Source organism: Balaenoptera ricei, chromosome 4 (assembly GCF_028023285.1).
Source record: "Balaenoptera ricei isolate mBalRic1 chromosome 4, mBalRic1.hap2, whole genome shotgun sequence".
Classification (NCBI taxonomy): domain Eukaryota; kingdom Metazoa; phylum Chordata; class Mammalia; order Artiodactyla; family Balaenopteridae; genus Balaenoptera; species Balaenoptera ricei.
Genome location: NC_082642.1, coordinates 8,971,779 through 8,997,687, shown reverse-complemented (window position 1 = coordinate 8,997,687; position 25,909 = coordinate 8,971,779). Strand labels below are relative to the sequence as shown.

The following is a 25,909-nucleotide window of genomic DNA, read 5'->3' as shown; positions in this document are numbered from 1 at the left end:
GTGGCATGTGGGATCCTCCCGGACCAGGCCTTGAACCCGTGTCCCCTGCATTGGCAGTCGGATTCTTAACCACTGGGCCACCAGGGAAGTCCCTCACTGCTATTTTTAATAGATAATATTCTTGACTCCTCCAAAATGCAAAAATGCAAAATCATAAGAAGTATTTTAAAGATTGTGGTTGGTGTGAATATTATCAATCCAATTTAAAAAATAACATCAGTTTGTAATACAACTTTACGTTTTTTCCTTCTAGTTACAGTGATTTTCATATGTTGTCCATTAGTGGCGTGGACATTATGATCGATCAGCTCACTATCTCTAAACTCTAACTGTATTTTATTTATTTTTTTTAAATTTTATTTATTTTTTAAAAATTTTATTTTTTTTATTTTTTAAAATTTTATTTATTTATTTATTTATGACTGTGTTGGGTCTTCGTTTCTGTGCGAGGGCTTTCTCTAGTTGCGGCAAGTGGGGGCCACTCTTCATCGCGGTGCGGTGCCTCTCACTATCACGGCCTCTCCTGTTGTGGAGTGCAGGCTCCAGACGCGCAGGCTTAGCAATTGTGGCTCACGGGCCTAGTTGCTCCGTAGCATGTGGGATCTTCCCAGACCAGGGCTCGAACCCGTGTCCCCTGCATTGGCAGGCAGATTCTCAACCACTGCGCCACCAGGGAAGCCCCTAAAATTTTATTTTTAACAGCTTTACTGAAATACAATTCTCATACCATATAAGTCAACCATTTGTTTATTTTTGGCAACGCCCTAGGCATGCGAAATCTTAGTTCCCCTACCAGGGATTGAACCCGTGCCCTCTGCAGTGGAAGCACGGAGCCTTAACCACTGGACCGCCAGGGAAGTCCCTCTAACTGTATTTTAGAATTACACTAGGAGTTAATCTGATGCTGTTTCAATTAAATAAAAGTCTCTGGAGGTTGTCCTGAGGATTTAAAAAATAGTTTTAATAGTTTGTTAAAACTCCTAGAGGATTCTTACGTGTAGTCAAGAATGAGAATCATTGAAGTTCTTGAGAGCAGAGATCATAAAAGGAGCCTGTCATTATTAAGCCATAGATGAGAAAAGCATCCAATCCAGTAGCTCTCAAATTTAAGCATATATCAGAACAACCTGGAGGATTTGTTAAACACAGATTTCTAGCCCCACACCCAAAGTTTCTGATTCAGTAGGTCAGAGTTGGAGCCCAAGAATTTGCATTCCTAACAAGTACCTGGGTGATGCTGAGGTGGCTGACCCAGGGACCACATTTTAAGGACCATGCATCTAATTGGCATATATTGTATGTTTTATTATTCTGAATTAAGTGAAACAAAGTTTCAATTGACTTATATGTTAAATAATCAACAGTATTACCCTTAGAGCACTATGGTATTTAATCATTTATTGAAAATTAATCAATGGGCAAAGCTATTAGTATTTTGATTTAATTAAAAGCATTACATGTGCAGCACTGAAATAGCTTGATATTGGTGGATAATGCAGTACTTACAGTGCATCTTATTAGATTCCTGAAAGTCTTCATTTTCCTTATCCACCTGATCAGGTGCTGTTGTAAACATTCTAATATTATCATCCAGGAGTAAACTCTCATTCTCATCAAACACTGTAGGAAACAAATAGAACTCCTTGTCTACATCCTTCTGTAAATCAAAACAAGAACAATGAGGTGAAGACAGAATAAGTAAAGCAGAAAGACTTCCATATATACAATACTATTTATGCACAAACATGCTAAAGGAAGGACAAGAACTGACATGTCCATTCCTCTTTGTAAATGGAGTTCACAAAATACTCCTGTTGACCACCAGAGTTTTGATTGGTATCTGCATAGTAGATTTTTGGCTCAACACAATAATCTAAGCCTCTCTCTGCACTTAAAAGTTCTGACTCTCCTCTCCCTGCCTTTCTGCCAGCTCTACCAATTCCACTTGAACCCACCCCCAAATTGTTAAATTGGGGCAGGGGTTTTGTGCTTGTGCTAGAAATTAGGGAAGGTGCTATTCACAGTCAGGAAAGCTCAAAGAATTCCTGTAAAGCAGAGCAGGTGGAAGCAGATACATCTTAAGTGAAGAAATAGCCTTCAAGTGAGTTGAAACAAGAATTCACACATAGATTGGTTCAAGATGGCAGAGTAGAAGGAGGTGCTCTCACTCCCTCTTGTGAGAGCACTGGAATCACAACTAACTGCTGAACAATCATCAACAGGAAGACACTGGAACTCACCAAAAAAGATACCCCACATCCAAAGACAAAGGAGAAGCCACAGTGAGACGGTAGGAGGGGCGCAATGACAATAAAGTCAAATCCCATAACTGGTGGGTGGGTGACTCACAAACTGGAGAACACTTATACCACAGAAGTCCACCCACTGGAGTGAAGGTTCTGAGCCCCATGTCAGGCTTCCAAACCTGGGGGTCTGGCAAAGGGAGGAGGAATGCCTAAAATCAGACTTTGAATGCTAGCAGGATTTGATTACAGGACTTTGACAGGACTGGGGGAAACAAAGACTCCACTCTTGGAGGGCACACACAAAGTAGTGTGTGCATTGGGACCCAGGAGAAGGAGCAGTGGACCCCAGAGGAGACTGAACCAGACCTACCTGCTAGTGTTGGAGGGTCTCCTGCAGAGGCAGAGGGGTGGCTATGCCTCACTGTGAGGACAAGGACACTGGCAGCAGAAGTTCTGGGAAGTACTCCTTGGCATGAGCCCTCCCACAGTCTGCCATTAGTCCCACCAAAGAGCCCACTTAGGCTCCAGTGTTGGGTCGCCTCAGGCCAAACAACCAACAGGGAGGGAACCCAGCCCCACCCATCAGCAGACAAGCGGATTAGTTTTACTGAGCTCTGCCTACAGAGCAACAGTCAGCTCTACCCACCACCAGTCCCTCCCATCAGAAAACTTGCTAAAGCCTCTTAGATAGCCTCATCCACCAGAGGGCAGACAGCAGAAGCAAGAAGAACTATAATCCTACAGCCTGTGGAACAAAAACCACACTCACAGAAAGATAGACAAGATGAAAAGGCAGAGGGCTATGTACCAGATGAAGGAACAAGAAAAAACCCCAGAAAAACAACTAAATGAAGTGGAGATAGGCAACCTTCCAGAAAAAGAATTCAGAATAATGATAGTGAAGATGATCCAGGACCTCAGAAAAAGAATGAAGGCAAATATCGAGAAGATGCAAGAAATGTTTAACTAAGACCTAGAAGAATTAAAGAACAAACAGATGAACAATACAATAACTGAAATGAAACTACACTGGAAGGAATCAATAGAAGAATAACTGAGGCAGAAGAACGGATAAATGACCTGGAAGACAGAATGGTGGAATTCACTGCTGCTGAACAGAATAAAGAAAAAAGAATGAAAAGAAATGAAGACATCTAAGAGACCTCTGGGACAACATTAAATACAACAACATTCACATTATAGGGGTCCCAGAAGGAGAAGAGAGAGAGAAAGGACCCGAGAAAATATTTGAAGAGAGTATAGTCAAAAACTTCCCTAACATAGGAAAGGAAATAGCCATCCAAATCCAGGAAGCACAGAGAGTCTATACAGGATAAACCGTAAGAGAAACATGCTGACACACATAGTAATCAAATTGGAAAAAATTAAACACAAAGAAAAATTATTGAAAGCAGCAATGGAAAAATGACAAATAACATACAAGGGAACTCCCATAAGGTTAACAGCTGATTTCTCAGCAGAAACTCTACAAGCCAGAAGGGAGTGGCATGATATATTTAAAGTGAGGAAAGGGAAGAACCTACAACCATGATTACTCTACCCAGCAAGGATCTCATTCAGATTCTATGGAGAAATCAAAAGCTTTACAGACAAGCAAAAGCTAAGAGAATTCAGCACCGCCAAAACAGCTCTACAACAAATGCTAAAGGAACTTCTCTAAGTGGGAAACACAAGAGAAGAAAAGGACCTACAAAAACAACCCAAAACAATTAAGAAAATGGTCATAGGAACATACATATTGATAATGACCTTAAACATGAATGGATTAAATGCTCCAACCAAAAGACACAGGCTTGCTGAATGGATACAAAAACAAGACCCATATATATGCTGTCTACAAGAGACTCACTTCAGACCTAGGGACACATATAGACTGAAAGTGAGGGGATGGAAAAAGATATTCCATGCAAATGGAAATCAAAAGAAAGCTGGAGTAGCTATACTCATATCAGACAAAATAGACTTTAAAATAAAGAATGTTACAAGAGACAAGGAAGGACACTACATAATGATCAAGGGATCAATCCAAGAAGAAGATATAACAATTATAAATATATATGCACCCAACATAGGAGCACCTCAATACATAGGCAACTGCTAACAGCTCTAAAAGAGGAAATCGACAGTAACACAATAATAGTGGGGGACTTTAACACCTCACTTACACCGATGACAGATCATCCAGACAGAAAATTAATAAGGAAACAGAAGCTTTAAATGACACAATAGACCAGATAGATTTAATTGATATTTATAGGACATTCCATCCCAAAACAGCAGATTACACTTTCTTCTCAAGTGCGCACGGAACATTCTCCAGGATAGATCACACCTTGGGTCACAAATCAAGACTCAGTAAATTTAAGAAAATTGAAATCATATCAAGCATCTTTTCTGACCACAACGCTATGAGATTAGAAATCAATTACAGAGAAAAAAACATAAAAAACACAAACACATGGAGGCTAAACAATACGTTACTAAATAACCAAGAGATCACTGAAGAAATCAAAGAGGAAATCAAACAAATACCTAGAGACAAAGGACAATGAAAACACGAAGACCCAAAACCTATGGGATGCAGCAAAAGAAGTTCTAAGAGGGAAGTTTATAGCAATACAAGCTTACCTCAAGAAACAAGAAAAATCTCAAACGATCTAACCTACACCTAAAGGAACTAGAGAAGGAAGAACAAACAAAACCCAAAGTTAGCAGAAGGGAGGAAATTATAAAGATCAGAGCAGAAATAAATGAAATAGAAACAAAACAATAGCAAAGATCAATAAAACTAAAAGCTGGTTCTTTGACAAGATAAACACAATTGATAAACCATTAGCCAGACTCATTAAGAAAAAAAGGGAGAAGACTCAATAGAGTTAGAAATGAAAAAAGGAGAAATAACAGCTGACACTGCAAAAATACAAAGGATCATGAGAGATTACTACAAGCAGCTATAAGCCAATAAAATGGACAACCTGGAAGAAATGGACAAATTCTTAGAAAAGCACAACCTTCCTAGACTGAACCAGGAAGAAATAGAAAATATAAACAGACCAATCACAAGTGCTGAAATTGAGCCTGCGATTAAAAATCTTCCATCAAACAAAAGCCCAGAACCAGATGCCTTCACAGGCCAATTCTATCAAACATTTAGAGAAGAGCTAACACCTATCCTTCTCAAACTCTTCCAAAATATAGCAGAGGGAGGAACACTCCCCAACTCATTCTACGAGGCCACCATCACCCTGATACCAAAACCAGACAAACCTGTCACAAAGAAAGAAAACTACAGGCCAATATCACTGATGAACATAGATGCAAAAATCCTCAACAAAATACTAGCAAACGGAATCCAACAACACATTAAAAGGATCATACACCATGATCAAGTGGGATTTATCCCAGGGATGCAAGGATTCTTCAATATACGAAAATCAATCAGTGTGATACACCATATTAACAAATTGAAAAATAAAAACCATATGATCATCTCAATAGATGCAGAAAAATCTTTTGACAAAATTCAACACCCATTTATGATAAAAACTCTCCAGAAAGTGGACATAGAGGGAACCTATCTCAACATAATAAAGGCCATATACAACAGACCCACAGCAAACATCATTCTCAATGGTGAAAAACTGAAAGCATTTCCTCTAAGATCAGGAACAAGACAAGGATGTCCACTCTAACCACTATTATTCAACATAGTTTTGGAAGTCCTAGCCATGGCAATCAGAGAAGAAAAAGAAATGAAAGGAATACAAATTGGAAAAGAAGAAGTAAAACTGTCACTGTTTGCAGATGACATGATACTATACATAGAGAATCCTAAAGATGCCACCAGAAAACTACTAGAGCTAATCAATGAATTTGGTAAAGTTGCAGGATGAAAAATTAATGCACAGAAATGTCTTGCATTCCTATACACTAATGATGAAAAATCTGCAAGAGAAATTAAGGAAACACTCGCATTTACCATTGCAACAAAAAGAATAAAATACCTAGGAATAAACCTACCTAAGGAGGCAAAAGACCTGTATGCAGAAAACTATAAGACACTGATGAAGGAAATTAAAGATGATACCAACAGATGGAGAGATATACCATGTTCTTGGATTGGAAGAATCAATATTGTGAAAATGACTATACTACCTAAAGCAATCTACAGAATCAATGCAATCCCTATCAAATTACCAATGGCATTTTTTACAGAACTAGAACAAAAAAATCTTAAAATTTGTATGAAGACACAAAAGACGCCAAATAGCCAAAGCAGTCTTGAAGGAAAAAAATGGAGCTGGAGGAATCAGACTCCCTGACTTCAGACTATACTACAGTAATCTACAGTAGTATAGTAGATATACAATAGCCAGTAAAGCTACAGTAATCAAGACAATATGGTACTGGCACAAAAACAGAAATATAGATCAATGGAACAGGATAGAAAGCCCGGAGATAAACCCATGCACCTATGGTCAACTAATCTATGGCAAAGGAGGATATACAATGGAGAAAAGGATATACAGTGGAGAAAAGACAGTCTCTTCAATAAGTCATGCTGGGGAAACTGGACAGCTACATGTAAAAGAATGAAATTAGAACACTCCCTAACACCATACACAGAAATAAACTCAAAATGGATTAGAGACCTAAATGTAAGACCGGACACTATAAAACTCTTAGAAGAAAACATAGGAAAAACAGTCTTTGACATAAATCACAGCAAGATCTTTTTTGATCCACCTCCTAGAGTAATGGAAATGAAAACAAAAATAAATAAATGGGACCTAATGAAACTTAAAAGCTTTTGCAAAGCAAAGGAAACTACAAACAAGACGAAAAGACAACCCTCAGAATGGGAGAAAATATTTGCAAACGAGTCAACGGACAAAGGATTAACCCCCCAAATATATAAACATCTCATGCAGCTCAATATTAAAAAAATAAACAACCCAATCAAAAAATGGGCAGAAGACCTAAATAGACATTTCTCCAAAGAAGACATACAGATGAGCAAGAAGCACATGAAAAGCTGCTCAATATAACTAATTATTATAGAAATGCAAATCAAAACTACAATGAGGTATCACCTCACACCAGTTAGAATGGGCATCATCAGAAAATCTACAAACAACAAATGCTGGAAAGGGTGTGGAGAAAAGGGAACCCTCTTGCACTGTTGGTGGGAATGTAAATTGATACAGCCACTATGGAGAACCGTATGGAGGTTCCTTAAGAAACTAAAAATAGAATTACCATATGATCCAGCAATCCCACTACTGGGCATATACCCAGAGAAAACCATAATTCAAAAAGACACATGCGCCCCAATGTTCATTGCAGCACTATTTACAATAGCCGGGTCATGGAAGCAACCTAAATGCCCATCGACAGACGAGTGGATAAAGAAGATGTGGTACATATATACAATAGAACATTACTCAGCCATAAAAAGGAACGAAATTGGGTCATTTGTAGAGACATGGATGAATCTAGAGACTGTCATACAGAGTGAAGTAAGTCAGAAAGAGAAAAACAAATATTGTGTATTATCGCATATATGTGGAACCTAGAAAAATGGTACAAATGAACCGGTCTGCAGGACAGAAATTGAGACACAGATGTAGAGCACAAACGTATGCACACCAAGGGGGGAAAGCCACAGGGGGGTGGGGTTGATGGTGTGATGAATTGGGAGATTGGGATTGACATATATACACTAATATGTTTAAAATGGATAAGTAATAAGAACCCTCTGTATAAAAAGATAAAATAAAATTCAAAAATTCCAAAAAAAGAAAAAGAATTCACACAATCTCCAGCCATTTGGACACTCTCACTTCCCCTTCCCCTATCCCTGGTGAAAAATAAGGAAGCAGGAACGCTATCTGGTCTATGGAATGATTCAGTAGTTGACAAGAAGGCAATTGGTCTAAAGAATCAAAGCATATGAATCCCTGAGGAAAACTTATTCCCTTAAAGAAGAGAAAACTTGAGAGATTATTGCATATCTTTTTCCTGAGATCATTTCTTTGGATGAAAAACATGCTTATCAAATTTTAAAAATCCAACTAACCTGAAGGTTAGATCCTGCAGATAACTGAATCAATGATGCAGATGGTCTTAAGAAAGCTCCCATAAGTCAGAAGAAAAGATTCAAAGATGAAAAATATATACCTAGTAATGATTTTAGAGAGAAGTTATAAAAGGGTGAGACATAATAATAATAAATAATGGTGGAAATATTCACCACTATAAAGGGGAAAGACTAGAGTATTCAAATTCAAAAACTTCACTGAAAACAAGACAAAATTAGTAATATAGACCTATACCTAAAAATGTACTGGTAAAATTTTTGGACTTCAGAGAGACAAATTTCTACAATAATCCATTTTAAAAGTTACCATGAACATTGGACTCCTCTAGTACAATAAATGTCAGAGGAAGTTAGAGTAGCAATTACGTTTTTTGGGGAAAAGATTATGATTGAAAAATTCTATACAGGCAAAGCACAACAAAGTGACATTTTCAGATGTGTCAGGATTCCAGCAGGGAACTTCTATAATCACTTACATACTGACCTGCAGAGAAAACTTCAGTGAAAAGTTTACAGGTCACATTTCCTAATTATAATGCAACAAAACTGAAAATTACTCATAAAAGGACAAAAAGTTAAAAAAAAAGAAAGATCATATTTTGTTCAAATAACTCAGATCAAAGAAGAAACAAAATAGAATTTCTAAGAATTTAGTAAGCAATGTCCATGAGAACACTACAAGTCATAATGTATGGAATATAATTAAACATATAAACTGAGAGTCTGAAATGTTTATTTTGAGCAAAGCCAAATAAAAATAAATATTGTAAATATCTGAAAATTTTAGGAAAATAAAAAGAAGAAAGGAGTTAATAAAAGCAAAAGAAATTTATAAAAATGTAAAGGTATTAAAATTCTTCCCGATTTATTTAATGCAGATAGTACAACTATGATATATCACTAAAAAAGCACACAGAAGCTAAACTAATATCACTTACAGCTTAGATGAGAAATTCTAAATAAAACACTATCAAATTCAACACAGAAATATATTAAAAAAAACACCATGCTCAAAGTAATATTTTTTTCCCCAGAAGTGCAAGGTTGGTTCAATAGGAAATTCTTAATGTACTTGGTCACACTTATTGGTCAAAGGAGAAAAGATAGGTAATAATTCAAGGAAATCTAAAAATAAATTTTTATAAAATTTGACATTCTGGCAGTAGCTGTTCCTTTTGTGTTTCCCTCAGATTTTTGCAAGGCTGCCTCTTTAAAATTCAGATCTTACCTCAAATAATACTTCCACATTATCTAAACTATAATTTCTATTCACTATCACATTACCCTATTTTGTTTTTTTAAAACACATATCACTTTCTGAGGTTATTTTTATTTTTTCTGTTTGCTTATCTCCTCTCCTTTCCATGCCATCACTCCCTTTGCCCCTTCCTCTCTGCTACACCACACACTAGAATATAAACTCTATTAGAGCAGGTCTTATTTACCAATGAATTCTGTGCCTAGCACAGTACTTTTTTTTATTTTTATTTTTGGGTTTTTTTTTTTTTTTTTTTGAGCAGCTCAAGTGATTTTAAACAGAAAACACAGTGCCAGCAAACCAGAAATAGAATAAAAAGTAACAACTAATACCCAATGTCATATTTAGTGGTAAAATAATAGAGATATTTTCATTAATCTCAGACACTAAACAAGGAACTATTTAACTTACTCTGAATATTTTATCCAATCTGAAGCCACATGGCTAATACGTGAAAAAACCAGGATGAGGACTTTTTTTTTTTATTTTCTGGCCACACCTTGCAGCATGTGGGATCTTAGCTCTCTGACCAGGGATCAGACCTGCACTCCCTGTATTGGAAAGGCAGAGTCTTAACCACTGGACTGCTAGGGAGGTCCCCAGGATGAGGACTTTTAATAGTTCCTGTAGACCTTCCTGTGTTGTGACTCTTTCATTTGACAAATGAAGAAAACAAAATATGTAGAGAAAAAAACTCACATTTTAAATCTCAACTCACTGAGTATCAGTTCCTCTTCTGTAAAAATGGGGATAACAATACTTAGCCTCTTGGGTTACTGTGAAGGTTAAATGAAGTAAAATGTGCAAAGTGCCTAAACGGAGTTCAATAAACATTAGTCTCCTTTTATTCCTTTCCAAGGTAAGCACAAGATAAAAGAATGGAATTTAAAGGTAGAAAACCAGGGACTTCCCTGGTGGTCCAGTGGTTAAGAATACGCCTTCCAATGCAGGGGACACGGGTTTGATCCCTGGTCGGAGAACTAAGATCCCACATGCAGTGGGGCAACTAAGCCCGTGCCACAACTACTGAGCCTGCGCTCTCTGGAGCCCGTTCGTCACAACCAGAGAGAAGCTCATGCACCACAATGAAGAGCCCATGCACCACAACAAAAGATCCCACATGCCGCAACAAAGATCCCGCATGCCACAACTAAGACCCAATGCAGCCAAATAAATAAATAGATAAAATTTTTTTAAATGGTTGTAAAAATCTTTAAAAAAAAATAAAGGTAGAAAACCATTTTTTTTCAGTAACATATTTAAAAATTTTAAATGATGGCATTACCATTTATAATAGACAAATAAAAATAAAATATCTAGGCATACACTTAAAAAAATCCAAAACCTATATAAGGGGAACTATAAAATACTCCTGAAAAACACAAAAGTAGACTTGAACAAGTGGAAAGACATATGTTCTTGTGCAGGGTTACTCAACTTTATAATAATGGCTGTTTTTCCTAATTTAATTTGTATATTTGAGACAATCCCAATAAAACACTCTCAGGATTTTTTTTTTTTTTTTCTGGAGCCAGGGTAAGCTTTTACAAGCTTCATTAGAAAGAATAAGTAAGCAAAAATGGCCATTAAAATGATGAAAAAAGTGCCTTGAGGAATGGCTACAAGTCATTTAAACACATTATAGAGGCTCTGTAATTATAATAGTATGGTATTGGTGCATGAATAGATAGAGAACAATGGAATAGAATAGAAAATCAAGAAATGGACTCAATTGTGTTTGAAAATTTAGTATCTGATAAAGGGGAGCATTTAAATCAATGGGCTAAAGTGTGACTTTTTTTAAAAAAATTTATTTATTTAGGCTGCGTCAGGTCTTAGTTGTGGCAAGCGGCACCTTCATTGCCACGTGCAAGATCTTCATTGCGACCAGTGGGCTCTTAGTTGCGGTGTGTGGGATCTTTAGTTGTGGCATGTATGTGGGATCTAGTTCCCTGAACAGGGATAGAACCCAGGCCCCTGCATTGGGAGTGCGGGGTCTTAGCCACTAGACCACCAGGGAAGTCCCCTAAAGTGTGACTTTTTAATAAATGGTGTTGAGATAACTGGATAGCCATTTAGAAAAAGATAAATTTGATCTATTCCTTAACTGTACACCAGCATAAGTTCTAAATGGAACAGAGACTTAAAAGTGAAAAATGAAACCTTACAAGTACTTGAAGGCAGAATGGGTGAATTCCTTTATAACCTGAGAGTTGTGAAAACTTTCTTAACTATGACTTGGAATCCATTAACAATAAAGGAAAAGATGATAGAAATAAAAATTTCACATGGTAAACAACAACATCCATAAGCAAAGTATAAAGGCAAATGATAAACTAAGATAAAAAATATTTACAACTAATATCTCAAAGACTTTCTATAACTAATATATAGAAAGCTTCTAAATCAGTGAGGAAAAATAACCTTATAGAAAAATGGGATAAAGTTATGAACAATTCATGGAAAAGAAGTGAATATAGTTCTTAATGACTTGAAAAAATGTTCAACAACTAATAATAAGAGAAACACAAATTAAAATTACAGAGGTACTGTTTATGTCCTATCAGACTGGTAAAAATCCCCAAATTTGATAATACACTTATGAACTGTGGAAAACAGATAATCTAATCTCATACCTGGTGGGAGTATAAAATGGTACAATTCCTATGGAAGGGAATTTGGCAATATCTAGCAAAAGAGTACATGTGTTTATCCTTTGCCCCAGCAGAACCAAATTTATTCCAAGGACATGTTGTCAAAATACAAAGAGACATATGAACAAGGCTACCCGTTACAATGTATTTGTAAGAGCAAAGACTGGAAAGAGCGCAAACACCTGCCAAATAGTGGACCGATTGTATAAACTGAGGCATGTCTACACCAGGGAGTAATATCCACTGGAAAAAAGAATGAGGAATATTTCCATATATTACAGTATAAAGACTTACAGATTATATTGTTAAGTGAAAAAAGAAAGTTAGAATATGAATACACACCCACACACGTTTGTTTTTTAAATAAAATAAATAAAATAATTCTTTTATTCTTTAAATAAAAGAATAAGAATTAGAGAAGAAATCAATGACATTGAAAACAGTAAATCAATAGAAAAAAATCAGTGAAACTAAAAGCTGATTATTGGAAAAGATCAATAAAATCAATCAGTCTTTAGTCAGGCTAACTAAGAAAAAAAGAAAGAGAACACGAATTACTAATATCAGAAATGAAATATGGGATATCACTACAGATCCTATGGACATTAAAAGAATAATAAAGGAATACTATGAACAAATCTATGCCCATAAATTTGATAACCTACATGAAATGGATCAATTCCTTGAAAGACACAATTTGCTAAAACACACAAGAAGAAATAGACACTCTGAATAGGCCTGTATCTACTAAAGAAATTGAACCAATAGCTAGTAACCTTCCAGAACAGCCCAGAAGTGTTCATTGGTGAATTCTACCAAACATTTAAGGAAGAAATTATACCAACTCTCTTTAAATCCATCAGAGGACAAAAACAGAGAGAATACTTCTTATCTCATTCTAGCAGGTATTACTCTAATACCAAGACCAGACAAAGACATTACAAAAAAAAACTAGAGATGAATAACTCTAATAAATATAGATGTAAAATACCTAAAAAAAATTAGCAAATAGAATCTGAAAATGTATAAAAAGAACTATACCGTGACCAAGTGGGATTTATCACAGGTATTCAAGCCTGGCTTAACATTCAAAAATCAGTTAATGTGATCCATCACATCAATAGGCTAAAGAAGGAAAGTCATGTGGTCATATCAATAGATACAGAAAAAGCATTTGACAAAATCCAACACCCATTCATGATCAAAACAAACAAACAAACAAACAAACAAACCTCTTAGTAAAATAAGAATGGGGGAACTCCTCAACTTGATAAAGAATATCTACCAAAAAACTACTGCTAAGATAATACTTAATGGTGAGAAACTAGAAGCTTTCCCACTAAAATCAGGTACAAAACAAGGATGTTCCCTCTCATCACTCCTTTTCAATATCATACTGGAAGTTTTAGCTAGTGCAATATGACAAGAAAAGGAAATAAAACGTATACAGATTGGGAAGAAAGAAAGTAACTGTCTTTGTTCACAGATCACATGATCATCTATGTAGAAAATCCAAAAGGATTGACAAGGTAACTCCTGTAACTAATAAGCAATTATAGCAAGGTTACAGGAGGCAAGGTTAATATACAAAAGTCAATCAATCTCATATATACTAGCAATGAAAAGTGGAATTTGAAATTAAAAACAATACCATTTACATTAGCATCCTCCTAATGAAATACTTAGTTATAAATCTAAAAGAATATGTACAAGATCTTATATGAGGAAAACGAAAAACTCTGGTGAATGAAATTAAAGAACTAAATAACTGTTCATGGATAGGAAGACTCAATACTGCCAAGTTTCAGTTCTTCCCAACTTGATCTATAGATTCAATGCAGTCTGAATCAAAATCCCAGCAAATTACTTGTGGATGTCTACAAACTGATTCTAAAGTTAACCTGGAGAGGCCAAAGGCCCAAAATAGCCAACACAATTTTGAAGAAAAATGAAGTTGGAGGACTGACACTCCCCAACTTCAAACCTTACTATAACACTCCAGTAATCAAGACAGTGTGGTATTCGTGAAAAAAATAGATCAATAGATCAATAGAAAAAATAGAGAGCTAAGAAACAGCCACATAAATTTAGTCAACTGATCTCTGACAAAGGAACTAAGATAGTCTTTTCAATAAATGGTGCTATAACAGATGGATATCCACATGCAAAAAAATGAATCTAGACATAGACCTTACACTCTTCACAAAAATTAACTCAAAAACGGCTCATAGACCTAAACATAAAGTGCAAAACTGTAAAACTCCTAGAAGATAACATAGGAGAAAGTCTAGATGACTTTGGATATGGCAATAGCTTTTTAGATACAACACCAAGGGCACAATCTATGAAAGAAAGAATTGATAAACTGGATTTTATTAAAATTAAATTCCATGCTCTGAAGAAAATATTGTCAAGAGAATGAGAAGACAAGCCACAGACTGGGAGGAAAATATTCACAAAGGATACACCTGATAAAAGACTGTTTATCAAAACATAAAAAGAACCCTTAAAGCTCAACATTAACAACCCAATTAACAAATGGGTGAAAGACCTTAACAGACAAATGTATAGATGGCAAACAAGCATTTGAAAAGATGCTCTATGTTACATGTCATTAAAACAACAATGAGATACCACTACACACTTATTAGAATGGCCAAAATCTGGAACATGACAACACCAAATTCTGGCAAGAATGTGGAGCAATGGGAACTCTAACATTCACTTCTAGTGGGAATGCAAAATGGTACAGCCACTTTGGAAGAGAGTTTGTAAGGTTTTTTTTTTTAAACTAAACATACTCTTACCATATAGTCCAGCAAATGGGTTCCTTGGTATGTCCCCAAAAGAAATGAAAACTTATGTCTACACAAAAGCCTTCATATGGATGTTTATTCATAAAGCAGGTTTATTCATAATTGCCAAAACTTGGAAGTAATCAAGATGTTCTTCAGTAGGTGAATGGATAAACTGTAGTACGTCCAGACAATGGAGTATTATTCATCGTTAAAAAGAAATAAGCTACTGAGCCATGAAAAGACTTGGAGGAAACTTAAATGCAAATTATTAAGTGAAAGAGGCCAATCTGAAAAGGCTACACATTGTATGATTCCAACTATATGACAATCTGGAAAAGGCAAAACTCTGGAGAGAGTGAAAAGACCGGGTTTGCTAGGAGTTGGGGGTTGGAAGGAAGGGATAAATAGATGGAGCACAGAGGAGTTTTAGGGCAGTGAAAATACTCTGTATGATACTGTAATGATGGATACATGGATCTACTTTGTTGGGGATATTGATATTGGGGGAGGGCGTGTGTGGGGGAGTAAGAGGTATACGGGAAATCTCTGAACTTTATCCTCAATTTTGCTGTAAACATTAAAGTGCTCTAAAAAATAAAGTTAATAAAAATAATAGTGAAAAATAAATAAAAGAATAAAGCTTTTAAAAAGTTATCTATAGTGAGGGAATAGGTGACTGGGAAGAAAGGATAGATGCTAGATTTCTTTGAATCTGCTTCTTTTTGTAGATATGATGTTGGAGTCAGGTAAATATTTTACATAATTATAAAATAATGTTACAGTTTAAAAAGCAATCCCTAAAAAATAAAATAAATAAATACATTAAAATAAATAAATAAATAAATAAATAAATAAATAAATAAATAAACCTGTGTATCCAGTGGGTGGCAAAACTCCACAGGGAGGAACTATTCCAAGTGACTTTAAATCTGTAATTTGACTGAACATCCTTAGTGGGATCCACTCTAAAGACAAAAAGGGCTGCAAAACTGTTTTCAGTAATTATATTGTTGGCTGTAGTGTTGTAATTGTAATCCTGAGACTGTTGTGTCTATATTGTGGGATGAAATGAGTGCATATTTATGCTGGTATTATTGAAAACTCAGCTTTTTCAGTGCAGCTGAAGGGAGATACAGATATAAGAACAATGAGGTTAAGTAAACAAACAAACAAACAAACAAAATCCATAGACCTGAATTTGAATAGAAAGTATCAGTATGAACTCATGATGAATTTTATTAAAAAACGTTTTTTTCAATTCTGCTCACTGAAAAGGCTTAGGAACAATGATTAATCCAATAGCACTGAGCACCCCTAATGCCCTGACTGTAGTTTTAAAAATAATTTCTTACTGAAAAGAGCCAGGACTTTTTCGGAGAAATGACTGATTTCAGGTCTGGCTCAGAAAATGTACAATATGAACCTGAAATAGCTTTTTATACCAGAAGTCAAAGAAGCTTCAAAGACTACTAAGTTCATGTAAAAATGAAGTCAACCTGAGCAAGTCCCCCAGTGGCAAAAAATAGGACATTTTGAGCGTCAATAAGTATAATAGCAATGAATTGAAGCATACTAAATATGCTTAAATCCATCAGTTTACAATAGTACTTAAAAATAAACTATTAAAAACCTTTGAAGTATGCTAGGAGAGAACTAGTAATTCTAAAACTTGTAAATAAAAGGAAAAGATCAAGCATTTGTCATTCCTTTCTTATATAACACGTACCTCAGGGCAACCAAATAGTCCAATAAGAGACGTTTCTGTTTATACAAGTATAGTAGCTAATAAACACAGAAGGAATGATGGAATCAAAATATTACTATTGTGCAACACCTGATTAGTTTATGAATCTAGGAAATGTTTATCAATAGCTGACAACATCCCCGACTGAGAGACAAGTATACATTATATACTCCTTGATCGAGGTACCCAGTACCACACATGAAGTAGTATTGCAAAAAATAAAAAAAATCTAACCTGAATCTGATCAAGCTTGTAGATCTAGCCACTGATTTATAGGAAATAGAGTAAAAGAGAAAGAAACATGTTAAATGACACCACAGGAATGCAATCAGTAAAATCTAGATGTGAGAACTTCTACAGGATAAAAGACTTTTGCAACAGAAAAACGCAAGAAAATATCTTGAGAAACATATCAACTGATTGTAATGTGTGCAATTATTTGAGTGCCTATCCACACAACAAACTTGAAACAATTAAAGGACAAATGTTCAATTAAAATGTGAACATTGATTGGAAATCTGATGATATTAAGGAATTATGATGATGCTTTAAGATGTGATAACTGTATTGAATGCATTTTTAAAGGAATCTTTCTCTTTTAAAGATTTATTTTAAAATATTTATTTTAGAGCTAAAAACAATGGTGGGATTAGGGATTTCTATTTCTAGATCAAAGGGTCATTTTCCCATTTCATTTTTTTTTAACTTTATTTTATATTGGAGTATAGCCAATTAACAATGTTGTGATAGTTTCAGGTGCACAGCAAAGGAACTCAGCCATACATATACATGTATCCATTCTCCCCTAAACTCCTCTCCCATCCAGGCTGCCACATAAAAAATATTTTAAGCAATATTTCCTTAGTGAATGTTGAGTGACGTATTATCATTAATAGGTGATTTTTTAAAACGTGTGTGTTGAAGTCTAATGGTATCATAATAGACTTCGGATTCCAAGGAAAATCTTGTTTCCAACTCATCTTGGAACAATCATGTTAGCCAGAGAATCTCTGAACAATATAGATATAAGCCTAAGAAAAAATTATAATAAACATTATGCGTGGAACCCTCACTGCCTCACACCCCAGAATTTTCCTTATAATAATGATAATTCAAAGGGATTGGAAAATCATTTTCATTTTCCCTCATTGGACTTACCAGTCTCCCATTTGCAAGTAAACTTCCTTTCCTGCATATTTTCATTGGCCCGATAAGCCCAGTAAATATATCTTTGGTGGGATCCACAGCAGAATAATACATCTTAGCTAGACAGACAGGGTCTTTGTAAGTGGGTCCTACTTCTTTGGGGACAGTCCATTCATAGGTGAATGTTCCTTTGGGTACCACATGGGAGGCTGAAGGAGGAGGCGCACCTGTAAGAGAGGTCACACTGCAGAGGTAAAGTATGCTTTCTAAGGTCATCACTTGAGCCATGGAGTAGACTGCGTTTAGTCTAGGATAACCCACTTCTGTGCTCCTTTTATGAATTAGAGTGGAATCCTACCAGTGTCAGGTCACAAATGGGAATAATTTTCTCCAGGAAGTCTCCTCTAAACCTCTGTCTGAGATTGGTGCCTGCTATAGTCTGAATGTTTATGTTTCCCCAAAATTCACATATTGGAATCCTAATGCGCAATATGATGGTGGTCGAGGTGGTGTTTAGGAGGTAATTTGGTCATGAGAGTGGAGCCCTTCTGAGTGGGATTAGTGCCCAGACAAAAGAGATCCCACAGAGTTCCCTAGCCCCTTCCTCCACGTGAGGATACAAGAAGTCTGAGACCCAGACTAGGGTCTTCGTTTGTCAGCCTTGACATACAAAAATACCTGAATACTTTCATGTAATGGAATATTTTGTATCACTAAAATTATATTCATAAAATGTTTATAGTGCTAAGAAAGCAAACTCTGGGTACAAAATTATAGTGATAAGTATATTTATATTCTATGATCTCAAACACATGTAATTATTATTTACACAGATCAAAGAGTGGAGGACATACAAAAATATAATAGTGGTTGTCTATAGAAATATGGATAATATTTTTGGCTACACCTTTTTATATTTTTTAAATATTCTAGAATGTACATCTAATCTTATAATTGCAAGAATATTTTTCAAATTTAACAATCACCCAAATGGAACTCTGGAAATGTATAATTGATGCAATCCAAATAAGTTACTAGCAGCATTGTCAATAATCATCCAATTAAGGTAGGACAAAATTCCACAAGCATATTGGAAATGGTAGGAAGAGATTTACTTGCTTCCTGGCATGATGCTGAGAATGGTATATGAGAAGTTTCCTCAGAAGTTCCTGCCTTTGGTTTTTGCAGGACAATTTTCCCGGGGGTGACCAGCACAGTAGGTTATTAAACATTATTGTTTGGTTACAGAGTGTTGTACTCACTTCTGCTTGAGTTGTAGTACGTGCCCTCGTTGCTTTTATCGACTCTCACCCCAATCGGCTCAATACTGAGGGGATATGTTCCTTTGTTATGGAAGGTGACTCTGATGGTGTCTCCCACCTCTGCCGAAATGACAGGACCTAGGGACAAAGAGAGAATTATTATCCTCCCTGATATATAGCATACAGAATGCATAAGACAGTTGTTTTCTTTGCCTTGTCCTCTGGCAAGAACCACTGGAAGCAACATGCTTATTGTTGCAAATGGAAAGCTTGGTTTTTAAAAAGTCCATTATCAATTTGACATGCGGAGACCAGAAAAAGATGAGAGGGGCTTTCTTACTTAACTTCAGGTAATGAAATTTGTTACCATTTTTATCCAAGTTAGTTCACAAGCTTCATACATCTATAACATACTATTCAGAGTATCTACACTCTCCTCACCCTATTTTTCTGTGGACCAGATGTGTGTTATTTGTCCCAAGAGTCAGGAGAATGCCATAAACCTTGACCACCCAAAGGGGGTAAGTTAAATTGTCTTGGCTGTGAAAAGTAACACCACTGTTGTGGATTTCCCATCACCAAAATCAATATTATTACTAAATATAGAACAAAAACACAGAAATATAGTACAAAAATATTTTATGTAATATATTAAATGATACTTATTGAGAGCTTCTTATGTGCTCTTCTGAGTGTTTATGTGAATTAACTCATTTAATCCTTACAACAGCTTTATGAAGTAGGGACTATTGTTATTATTGTTCCCATTTTACAGAAAGGGAACAGGCACAGAAAGTTGAGTACTTTCAAAGGTAACACCGCTAATAGGTGAAGCGTGAGGACAGTCTGAATCCACTCACTTGCTATTCTGCCCAAGTGCCTGAGCAAGAACAGGTCTCTGGGCTCTGCCTGGGGGCAGCCTGCAGGAGGCTCTAAAACAAACCCAACCTGTCTCATTAGCAGCTGAATTTCATTTCTAAGGGAATGTACATTTGGCTAAAAGCGGAAACTAACAGCTTTACTGTCTATTTAAACAAAGTCACACAAACCCCTTACCTCTCTGAAGAAAAAAAATAATCAATCATTTGAAGTCAGCCTGGCTTTTAATGATGAAGATTTACTATGGGTAATTTACATTTGGAAAAGTAATTAGCTGCTGCATTTTATTGATGATTCCTCTTCCATGTCCATAGTTTATAGGTAGAAATCATGCCACAGGTTCTGAAGCTTCTGTTCTTTCTGAGGTTGATTGTAGCTCAGGGGAAGAGTGCATTAGTCATATGTATTCTGCACAGACTCACCCAGGATGCCAAGATGTTCCTCTTCAGGGCCTCTCTCCTTTCGATTTGTAAAGGAGCCATCTGTGTACTCACGATAAACCAGCTTTTTATATGAGCCTCCAATTCTTGTAGAACCATGTTCAAAAAATACCTCTGAATCACTGCCAAAAGAAAAAAGGTTTAATTCTGGAGTTGAAAGCAGAACAGAGTCAGGTCGTCACATAGGATACTAACTGAAGAGAAAAATTCTGACCTGTGCTTAGAAATTACCCATTATTTACCAAATACTCCTCAGGGGAGCAGATAGTAGTAGGCACCTTATAGAAGGATGTTCAGTTAAGGGGTGGAGACTCATGGCATAGAGATTTTATTTTTTCAAGCGAAGTGAAAAAAATTTCAAGAGGGTCCATGTCAACCCCTGACAGTTAATAAATTGTCCTGCAATAGAATCTTTTTAATAAAGTATGAAATGTCTAAAAATACAGTAACTATCATTTGTTGCATATTAGCCTTCAGAAGCTTTCATTTATTGTCTGAAACTCACATGACGATGCAACAAAGTTGGTATTCTCCTCCCCAGTTTACAGTAATCTGCATTTCTGTCAATAGTCTTCCTTAATTGCTTCAGGATTTTCATTACCTCCTTTTTGAACTCGGTGTCTATCAGACTGAAGAGGTCTGTTTCATTGTTTGTTCCTTCAGGGGAATTTTCTTGGTCTTTTAACTGGGAGTGGTTCCTCTGCTTCTTCATTTTGCTTACATTTCTCTTACTCTGTGAGTTTAGGAGAAGCAGTTACCTACCACAGTCTTGGAAGGTTATTTATATGCGGGAGCATCCCTGCGTAGCTTGTGTGGTTTTACTATTTTCTGGCGTGAGGGCCACTTTTAGTTGGGATGCCTTCTACCTCTTTCCTCAGCACGCGCTGGCCCTTATCCCCTGGATAGAGGGCGTGCAGACGTGGTGACCGGCGTGCCCTCCCGGGCCCTGTGAGGGCGGAGGCGGCGATTGGCTCCCGGTTCTCTCAGTGGCGGAGGCCCAGCCCGCCCCCACCCCTGGAGCTCGTGCAGGCCGCGTCCTGTGGCCTGAGAGTGCATGCTCGGGGAAAAGACGCTCCTTTGGCAGTCCTGCCCCTCCCCTCGCGCAACCCCCAACGATGGCACCGTACCTTCAGGCTGTCCTGGCGCAGCCAACCCCAGTGCTCTCCCCGGGTCTAACCTCCAAAGCCTGAGCTTCAGCCCCCACCCACACCTGTGGACGAATGTCTCAGGCTGGGGAGCTCAGGGTGGAGGTACCAACCATCCCTGCAAGTCTCTCTCCATTTTACCTTCTGCAAACTGGTTGCTGCGCTCCCCTCCAAGGCCCCGAAGCTCCCCCTCTGTCCTGGCTGATCTCCCCGCCAGTCAGGGGACTTCCCAGGTTGTAGGAACCTTTCTTCTAACCCAGCTCCCTCCCAGGGGCACAGGTCCTGTCCCAATTCCTTTCTCTCTCTCTCTTTTTTTTGTTTTTTCTTTTGTCCTACCCAGGTACGTGGAGATTTTCTTGCCCTTTCAGAAGTCTGAGGTCTTCTGCCGGCGTTCAGTAGATGTTCTATGAGAATCGTTCCACGCCTAAATGTATTTTTGATGTATTTCTGGGAGGAGGTGAGCTCCACGTCCTACTCCTCTGCCATCCGCTCCCCATTCTCCCCATTTTATAAATGAAAAAATGAAATCTCAGAAAGGCATTTGACTTGCCAAAGCCACCCCACTCATCTCTTCTCCCGTTTGACAAATGTATGGAACATCTGCTCTTTACCAGGAACCCTGTTATATGCTGATGACATACCTATAAGCAAGCTGGACCCATCCCCGTCCACATGGACTTTACATCTGTCCCAGAAGACAGACTACAAATCAATCAATGTAATAACATGTAATAAGCACAGAGTGTTATGAAACATTTCTCCTGGGGTTGGGGAAAGTGATGGGGAGAGGCCCCAAAGGCTTTCCAGAGGAAGAGTTTCTTTAAAATTATCTAGAGGAGAAGTGGAGTTAAAGTGATAGAATATGTGTGTGGGGAGAATGGGGCGGGTATTTGCAAAGAGGAAACAGCCTGTGGGAAGGCTCAGAGAAGACAGCAAGCATGGCATCTCTTATAAACTAGGGCAGGAGCATAGCAGGCAGGATAGGGAAACAGGTCAGCAGCCTGCTTTTAAAATCTCAATGAGAGGAAGTGGTGACTTCAGAGATATTAGCAAAGAGGTTGGAGAGAAGCAAACAACTTTCCGAGATATTTAGGATATAATGAGGCAGCATTTGATGAGGAGAGAAGGAGGGATTAGTGAAGGAGGGAGGGAGTCAAGGGTGGTGCTCAGGCTTTGGGCTTGAGCGGTGGATGGATGGCGATACCATTCATGCAGAGAGGGAAACTCAGATTTGTGGGGAAGACAATGGATTCAGACTTGGACGTATTGATTTGGAGGAGCCTCATCCAAGTGGAGTGTCCACTAAGCAGTTCAAAATGCAAATCTGCAATTTATAAGAGCCTTCTGGGCTGGAGATACAGCTTTGGGAGTCATTGCATCTGAATGTCAGTGTGGCGGGGACTTAAATCTCTGCTTCAGTAGTCACAGGCTTGGGTAGAGTCAGGCCCAGCTATTGACCTGTTGTTTGCCATTGAGTGAATCACTTAACCTTTCCAAGTAGATGTGTGGCAAACAAGGCTTCTCTAAAGAGGTGATGTTTGGGCAGAGACATGGAGCAGGGGTGTGGCATAATCTCACTGACATTTTTGAAAGATCGCTTTGGCTGTTTTATGAGGAATGCACAGTAGGAAAGGAAGACTGAGGCAGGAAGAACAGCTGGGGGGCCGTGGAGGTCATCAGACATGTACCAAAGGTAGCTTGTATGCATCAAAGGACACTATCAAGAGAGTGAAAAAGAAAACCTACAGAATAAGGGGAAATACTTGCAAAGCAGATATATCTGATAAGGGATTAATATCCAGAATATAAAAAGAACTCTTATAACTTAACAACAACAAAAAACCCCAAATAACCCAATTAAAAAATGGACAAAGGACTTGAACAGACATTTCTCCAAATTGCCAACAAGAACATGAAAAGATGCTCAGAATCACTAAGCATCAGGGAAATGCAAATCAGAACCACAATTAGATACCTCTTTGCACCTGTTAAGATGGCTATTTTTTTTAAAAAAATGGAAAATAAATGTTGGCAATTAAAAGAGAAATTAGACCCCTTGAACATTGCTGATGGGAATGTAAAATGGTGAAGCTGCTGTGGAAAACCATATGGTGGTTCCTCAAAAAATTAAAAATAGAATTATCATATGATCAAGCAATTCCACTCCTAGATGTATACCCAAAGGAACTGAAAGCAGAGACCTAAACATATACTTGTACTCCAGTGTTCATAGTGGCATTATTCACAACAGCCGAAAGGTAGAAGCAACCCAAATGTCCATCAACAGATAGATGGATAAATAAAACATGGTATATGAATACAGTGGAATATTATTCAGCCTTAAAGAGGAATGAAATTCTGATACACGCTACAACATGGATGAACCTTGAAAACATTATACTAAATAAAATAAGCCAAACAAAAAAGGACAAATATTACATGATTCTACTTGCATTAGCTGCCTAGAATAGGCAAATTCATAGAGACAGAAAGTAGAATAGAAGTTATCAGGGGATGGGGAGTTTTTGTTTAGTGGACACAGCATTTCTGCTTGGAACGATGAAAGAGTTCTGGGAATGGACAGTGTTGATGATTATACGACCTTGTGAATGTACTTAATGCTGCTGGATTTTATAATGCTATGTTTTCAGAAATGGAAAGCAAATGAACTGATCTAATTGTATTCAATGTTTTCTGAGAGTTTTGTTGAGCATTTGAAAACTTTTAAATCTATTCTTTTTCATGGACTCAGAAGTCCTATTTCTCAAACTTGGACTCACTACCAAACCTTAATAAATATTTAGCAGTCTAGTTACTCAATTTCAGGTACCAATTAAAATTTTAATCACTGAATCAGCCTTTTATGATTTTTTTTGGGGGGAGGCATATTTTGAAATAATATGGTTTTTTTTCTGAATTACCTTCCAGGTGCTGTTAAGATTTCTTTGGTGAAGGTGTCTATGCCGGAGGGTGCATAGTTCCAGATGATTTCCTCAGCAGCGATGTAGTAGTGTCTAACATGTTTGCCACGGATATCGTTCTCAGATGAAGGCTTCTGACAGTCTTGTACCCAGAAAAAGGCCTGCAAACCAGCTGAAAACCACACGGGAGAAGAAACTGGTTAATGAAGCCAATGTTTGTCTCTACTATTGCCTTGTAAATGCTGCTGGTGAAAAGACAGATGGAAACTGAAGAAATAGATAGCTAGAAACAATACTATAAACTAGAGTAACCAGTTATATATAAATCACTCATGGAAAATTCAAGCAGTGAAAAAAAATTCTCTATATGGCACACAGAAGTGATATTACTAGTGTTTTCAAAAATGTGGAAACAGTTTCTGTGGGGTTTCGCTTGGGAAGTCTTTTGATGAGAATAAAAAAAAAAAAAAGGACACATTAATAGATAAGTGATGTGGGGAGAAATGAACTTTCACCATTTAATTTCACTTTTTTGGTGGGGGGCATGCCACGTGGCTTGTGGTATCTTAGTTCCTGGACCAGGAATTGAATCTGCACCTTTGGCAGTGAAAATGCAGAGTCCTAACCACCAGACCGCTAGGGAATTCCCTCGCTGTTTTATTTTATCAGTGAGTCAGCATTGAAATAAATAATGCTTTAATGAGAAAAAATAGATAAGTGATGAAGAGATGCTCTGCCATATTTTAGGGGATATGGTGGGGTGGAGGAGGAGGAATAGAATGAGCATGTATTATTATTGTTCTCTTAGATAAAATGGTTATGCACCTGCTGTGCTGTGCCTTCTGCTGCCATGATCACATTTGATGAATAAGATCGTGTTTGAAAGTCAAAGTAACATACTCAAAGACCCAGATTAAACCTAATTTCTTCAGAAGACCGATATTGCAAACTGATATTTTTCAAGAACTGGGGATATTTTATTGCCTTATATTAAAGAGATGGAGGAGAGATTTAGCATGTTAAACTAAGGAATAGTTGGACTCAAATAAAGGACAAAGTTGGTTATATTTAATAGAACAAGTCAAAAAAAAAAAAAACAAGCTACTTTTCAGCACAATATACAAATCTTCTGGTGTTTAAAATATTGTGTATTTTACAAATCTGGGAAGCTGTATGCAGTATTATACTTTTAGGGTGGAGCTATACATCAGAACCAATTTTTTCTTTTCCAAAAATTAACATATTTTCAATTTTTAATTACTTTATAAATGCTCCAGTCTTTCAGTCTTTTTAAA

The 25,909-nt window shown here is 37.0% G+C and overlaps 2 protein-coding genes across 5 annotated transcripts in view; one reads left to right on the top strand and one right to left on the bottom strand.

The window, feature by feature from the left end:
• Positions 1–25,660, top strand: part of HPS3 (HPS3 biogenesis of lysosomal organelles complex 2 subunit 1) — a 96,087-nt gene extending 70,427 nt beyond the window's left edge. The window contains exon 15 of the mRNA XM_059920134.1: positions 24,622–25,660. Within this exon, the coding sequence (XP_059776117.1) occupies positions 24,622–24,645 (24 nt within the window). The 3' untranslated portion in view covers positions 24,646–25,660. The remainder of the gene's footprint in view (positions 1–24,621) is intronic.
• The window catches only part of LOC132364506 (ceruloplasmin), a 68,510-nt gene that overhangs the window by 28,152 nt on the left and 14,449 nt on the right, over positions 1–25,909 (bottom strand). For all 4 annotated transcript variants that reach the window (XR_009502823.1, XR_009502822.1, XM_059920129.1 and 1 more), the window contains exons 6-10: positions 24,615–24,786; positions 20,531–20,670; positions 19,230–19,367; positions 17,980–18,194; positions 1,507–1,657 (exon numbers count right to left, since the gene is read on the bottom strand). Coding sequence is in view for 2 of the 4 variants with exons in the window: in XM_059920129.1 (XP_059776112.1) it covers positions 1,507–1,657; positions 17,980–18,194; positions 19,230–19,367; positions 20,531–20,670; positions 24,615–24,786 (816 nt within the window). In the remaining 2 variants the exon portion in view is untranslated. The remainder of the gene's footprint in view (positions 1–1,506; positions 1,658–17,979; positions 18,195–19,229; positions 19,368–20,530; positions 20,671–24,614; positions 24,787–25,909) is intronic.